The sequence below is a fragment of the Anomaloglossus baeobatrachus genome, chromosome 3 (genome assembly GCF_048569485.1).
Source record: "Anomaloglossus baeobatrachus isolate aAnoBae1 chromosome 3, aAnoBae1.hap1, whole genome shotgun sequence".
Classification (NCBI taxonomy): Eukaryota; Metazoa; Chordata; class Amphibia; order Anura; family Aromobatidae; genus Anomaloglossus; species Anomaloglossus baeobatrachus.
Genome location: NC_134355.1, coordinates 384,214,245 through 384,220,244, shown reverse-complemented (window position 1 = coordinate 384,220,244; position 6,000 = coordinate 384,214,245). Strand labels below are relative to the sequence as shown.

General features: G+C 44.5%; 1 protein-coding gene across 1 annotated transcript in view; it reads right to left on the bottom strand.

Annotated features, from left to right (window-relative positions):
• Positions 1-361: 361 nt before the first annotated feature.
• TMEM30A (transmembrane protein 30A) overlaps positions 362-6,000 on the bottom strand; it is a 35,581-nt gene continuing 29,942 nt past the window's right edge. Inside the window, exons 5-7 of the mRNA XM_075340199.1 lie at positions 4,332-4,478; positions 3,849-4,058; positions 362-1,091 (exon numbers count right to left, since the gene is read on the bottom strand). Of these exons, the coding sequence (XP_075196314.1) occupies positions 898-1,091; positions 3,849-4,058; positions 4,332-4,478 (551 nt within the window). The 3' untranslated portion in view covers positions 362-897. The remainder of the gene's footprint in view (positions 1,092-3,848; positions 4,059-4,331; positions 4,479-6,000) is intronic.

The following is a 6,000-nucleotide window of genomic DNA, read 5'->3' as shown; positions in this document are numbered from 1 at the left end:
TCGCTGCAGAATATTCTGCAGTTACGTGCGCATGGGCACTAATGGATGTTTAGAAATCCCTTGAAAACCCTTGTGCAAGTATGTTAGCACAGCTGAAAATAGTTATGTTGATTAGAGAAGCTATAAAACTGACCTTCCTTTGAGCTAGTTGAGAATCTGGAGCATTACATCTGATAAATAAAAGTATGATTTTTCATAGAAAAGACAAAATTGTCTGGGTGACCTTAAACTTTTGAACTGTAGTGTATAATATAGATGAGAGAGAGATTACTTTTAATCCTGTCTGACATATTTGTGATTTGCACAGAAAAGTAACAAAAATTCCTAAAAAGTACATAACATAAAAACAAGAAACAAGGTGTTTTTCTGATGGCACATTCCCTTTAATGGCCATTTATAAACAGCGGTGCCTGTACAAACGACAGCCCATAAGGACGACAGTAATCAAGGTAAATTACATCTTCAGTTGGAGATTTTGTTTCTTTTGAGGAACAGAGCATGTAGACAGGCCGGTTTTAATGGTTTTAACCCATTGTACACCAATTTTATTTTCTGCAGCCATTTACGTTTAATGGGAGAAAGAGGGGCACGCATTAAAATAAGAGGGGGGGGGGGGGACATGTAATATATTAAAATCTTTAAACGCCATTAGAAACTTGACCTGCAACCCTGTCACAGGCTGGAATTGGCATGAAGACTGGCCACAGGGGTGAGCTTATATTTTCAGGAGACACAGTTTGGAAAGTAACAGTTTTTCCTTGAAGGATTCCGAAAAGCCATGGTCTAGAAACAACCCCACTTCATAAAATAAATAGCATTAGGAATACTAGAGGAGGAAGCTGGCACACAAGCAGTGCAGACTTGCCAAGATGAACATGCAAGACGTGATGGAAACAATTAGTTTGGAATATCGGCACTGTTGTTGCGATTTCCGTATTTATGGTGGATGATGAGCAGCACTACGCCCAAGAAAAAGCAGATGGAGCCCACAGTGATGTATGCAATTCCTAAGAATGGATTCTTTCCCCCCATCCAGGAGATTGTGCTGAGGATCATTCTCTTCCTTCCATCGAAGCTGAGAACGGGGTAATCTGAGAAATGTATAGGAAAACAGCCACAAGTAAAAGAAAAAAGGTATAAATGCGGAAAGAAAAGATCGGGAAAAGGGTTCTCTCTCCTTGATCCAAGTCCAGATATTTATCCTGTCACTGGCTTCTATTACAATCTTACAATGCCACAGAAACAATGAGTTACATCTTGTGGGGGATATACCCTACGAATCTACAAAAGAGATCCACATACGTGGTAGAGAAAGCATACAAAAAAGAATGATCCTTAAATACAACTTTCATAAAAAATTATTTTACTTCTATTAAAGTAAAAACAAAAGTCTACAGATCAAACTGAACAGTTTTGATAATAGGTAGGACTTAGTGTGAAGAGATTCCCAGGTCCTGACCCAATGCTACTGTGTTTCCCTGAAAATAAGACACTTGTCTTAATTATTTTTGTTTTGCTTCGGATAATGCGCTAAGGCTTATTTTCAGGTAGGGCTTATTGACAGGGAAACACGGTTGGGATAAAGTTTACCCCTCAAACAAATGCAGATCCCCCTTCCCAGGAGACTCAAACTTACCAGACCCCGGGCGTCTGCGTCACTCCCAGCAGGTATGCTGCACGCCGTCCTCCCCTGATCTGGCCGACACACTCACACATCACATCGCACACAAACACTCACCACAACCAGCGATACTGATCGCTTCCGGCCAGCAGAGAATCTTGAGATGCAATGCAGAGGAGAGCGAGAAACAGTGGGTGAAAAGCATAAAGGACCTGCGGGTGGAACGCATCGATGCGTTCCACCGCCGGGACCTCCATGCATTCCACGTGCAGGTCCTCGCGCTCCACTGCACTGTGTCCCAGGTCCTTATGCCCGCCAGAAGCAGTTATTATCTCCAGATGTGGTGAGTGCGTGTGTGCGCGATCTGATGTGTGTAAAAGTGCGATCTGCTGTGTGCAGGTGGGTAATCCGCTGCAGTTCCTCCCGTTCGGCATCTTTTAAGTATGATTGCGGGGTCTTTTCTCTTCTTTCTTCGCTCATTTAAAGGTGTCTGCTTTCTATAATGAAGTGTCCTGCAGTATTCTTTAACTTTTTTATCTGCATGGAAACCTTCATTATTGAACAGCGACTAGGGCTTATTTTTGGGGTAGGGCTTATATTTTAAGCCTTACGCCAAAAATGCTGAAAACTCCTGCTAGGGCTTATTTTCAGGGAAACACGGTATGTTCGTAATCTGTGACCACTGGACAGGATTCCTGAGTATTGCTTCCTACCTCCCGCCATCTTTTTCTGATTATCTAGCCTGTTGCAACGTCATTTTTGCAGTATGACCGACATGTGACATTGAGCCAGGCATGCTAATCAGAAGAAGAACTGCAGATCCCGTCAAGCAAGAGGCGATTCTCAGGGCTACTGTCCAGTGACCACTGATTACTGACGTGGCCAATGGACCTGGTCCTGCAAAACGATGCACCCTAACTCTATAAATGTGGTTTACTAATGACTAACAAACAGTTATAGCTGAAAGTGTTGGAACCCTTGAATTTGTTCCAGAAAATGAAGTATTTCTCCCAGAAAATTATTGCAATTACATAGGTTTGTTTCCTTTGTGTTTACTGGAACAACACAAAAAAGACAAACTGGACATAATTTCACACAAAACTCCAAAAATGGGCTGGACAAAATTGCTGGCACCTTGTGGACTATAACTGCAATCAATTGTAACCTATAACCATCCACAAGCTTCTTACACCTGGAAGTTTGGACCACTCTTTTGCAAACTGCTCCAGATCTCCTTGGACCTAGAGTATAAACCCAGCTTTTCAACACTGGCCACTACATTGCAACCCAAAATCCTTTGATAGTCTTCTTATTTCATGAGGTCTTGCAGACAGTCAAGGCACCCAGTGCCAGAGGCAGCAAAACAACCCCAATACATCTTTGAACCTCCACCATATTTGCCTGCAGGTACACTGTTCTTTTCTTTTTAGGCCTCATTCTGTTTTCAGCAAACAGAAGAATGATGTGCTTTACTAAAAAGTTCTATCTTGGTCTCATCTGTCCACAAGACACTTTCTGCACCCTGAGCCTGCAGGACAGCTAGAATTTCTTTGGATCTTGATTGGGGCTGCTTATCCACCATCCGGACTATCCTGCATTGCAATCTTTCATCAATTTTTGTTATTCACAGAGATTAGCTACAGTGCCATGGGTAGTAAACTTCTTGATTATTTTGGGCACCGTGGACCAAGGAACATCAAGATCTCTTAAAACTGACTTGTAACCTTGAGATTGGTGATATTTTTCATTAATTTTGGATCTCAAGCCCTCACACAGTTCTTTTTTCTTTCTGTTATCTATGCTTAGTGTGACACACAATGTAAAGATTAAGTCATCTCCACTTTTTATCTAGTCTCAGGTGTGATTTTCATATTGCCCACACCTGTTACTTCCCACATGTGAGTTTGAAAGCGCATCCCTTGCTTGGATCCAAGTTGTTTACCAACAATTTTATCTGGCCCATTTTGGCAGTTTTGTGTGAAATTATGAACAATTTACCTTTTTTTCATTTTTTTGTGTGTTGTTCTATATGCACTAAGGGAATAAACACGTGTAAAATAAAACGTGTAATTTCAATAATATCTAGGAGAAATACTTCATTTTTTGGGACAATTGCAAGGGTGCCACCACGTTTTGCCATGACTGTATGCCAACTGTGCAGTGCATGTACACCCAAAAATGTTCTGACTTTTAATAAAGATATAAAGCCCAGGTTCTAAAAGGATACTGTATGCTACATGCAGAGAGTAATTGCCAGGGGCCAGGGCAGCATATGTAGCCTCTTTCTTTTCTATCAACCCATATAGCTTCCTGAAGGTAGGCAGTGCGGCAGTGCGCATCCACACAATGAAATCCTCATTAATGAAGCCGTTGTTGTCAGGGTCTTTCTCATCTAGCTGATAAACTGCTTTATTCCAGTTAAGTGGCTTTGTGGTACCTGTGTAAGAGAGATGTGAGTTAGGCAGCGTTCACATGTCCAGTAATCATCTGTTAAAAATCCGTCGGCAAAAAGGTTCTGCAAACACAACTTTGTCAGTTTTGAAACATTTGACTTTTGCAGAATCTGCTTTTTTAACATTGGAGTCTACGGAAGATAACAGATCGCTATTTACCAATCCGTTTGTCTTGCATTTGTAACAGATCAGTTTTTTTCTTACTGGATCAGTTTCAAATGGAAGCTAAATAAATGGAGCCTCTGACGGCAAGTTACCTGCAAATAAACTTTCCAGGCTGGCGGAGCCGTTCCCAGTAGGATTTCTGAACTTCACGTGCTTATCAGTCCACCAAGCAATGCCTGTCTTGGCCAATTCAATTTTCACTTCAACTCCATCTTTGATCTCATATAAGATGAGGGTGTCTGAAACCAAAAACAGACAGTCAGATAATTCCACAGCGCTTTACAGACATAATCATCGCTGTCCCCATTGGGGCTCACAATCTATGTTCCCCATCTGTGTGTCTTTGGAGTGTGGGAGGAAACCGGAGAACCCGGAGGAAACCCACGCAAACACGGGGAGAACATACAAACTCCTTACAGATGTTGTCATTGGTGGGATTTGAACCCAGGACCCCAGGGCTGCAAGACTGTAGTGCTAACCACTGAGCCACCGTGCTGCCCCAATTGGAAATATGACTTACCATTTGTAAAGTGATTACAAATTGCTAGGAGATGCCATGCCTTCGTATTTATGAGGCCCCCAGGTTAGACCTCTAATGGTCATTGAAAATGAGGGGACACAGCAGTAATGTAGCACTACATCCCAATACTTTTCCATGTATATCAGGGGCCTGGCCACAAGCTGTGCTGAAAGCAACAGAACAGCCTATTCAAGTACCGTATTTTTAGTTTTATACGACACACCGGACTATAAGACGTAACCTAAATTTAGAGAAAAAAAAATATGGGGTCTGGTTTATAGTTGGTGGGGTCTTACCGCTATGCTTGGGCTGCAGGCGGCTCGGCTCTGTGCTGGCATGGCACGAGTCATTCTGAGATGTCGACAGCGAGAGCTTCAAAAAAATGGCGCCTGGAGGCTGCGCAGATGAGATTTTGAGCCGTGAGCTCCATTTGCGCACGCGCAGACTTGGGGTGTCATTATTTGAAGTTCTCACCGCCTACATCTTCAGAATGGCCCGTATCTCACCACCCGCTGCAGAGAGCAGCGCCGCCGGCCGCCCTGCAGACCACTGCCGCCGGCCGCCCTGCAGACCACTGCCGCCGGCCGCCCTGCAGACCACTGCCGCCGGCCGCCCTGCAGACCACTGCCGCCGGCCGCCCTGCAGACCACTGCCGCCGGCCGCCCTGCAGACCACTGCCGCCGGCCGCCCTGCAGACCACTGCCGCCGGCCGCCCTGCAGACCACTGCCGCCGGCCGCCCTGCAGACCACTGCCGCCGGCCGCCCTGCAGACCACTGCCGCCGGCTGCCATGCAAAGCAGCCACCGCACAGATCATCCGCGTGCAGCTGTAAAGAGCCGCACAGAGCAACCGCCGTACAGTGCAGCACAGAATTGCCTCTGCCTCCTATGACCCCTGCTCTCCACCACCCCGGTAAGCTACATTCAGATTTTAAGACGCACCCCTCATTTTCGTCCAAAATTTTTGAGAGGAAAAGTGCGTCTTATAATCCGACAAATACGGTAAATGCGGCTATCTCCAGTTTCTAACCTAGTCCTGTCAATGGTCGGACAGTAGAAATAAACAGCTCACTTCAGTTCTGGCTACTACAGACAGTTCCAACACAACCGGCACCCGCCAGCTCCTCAGCATGTTCCATACATGTGGACCTGACGTAGAATGTAGTATTACATTTGTGAAGAAGGGGTTAAATTAGTACCTGAACACACAGTTATTGCATAGAGAGTATTTTATAAGTGTAT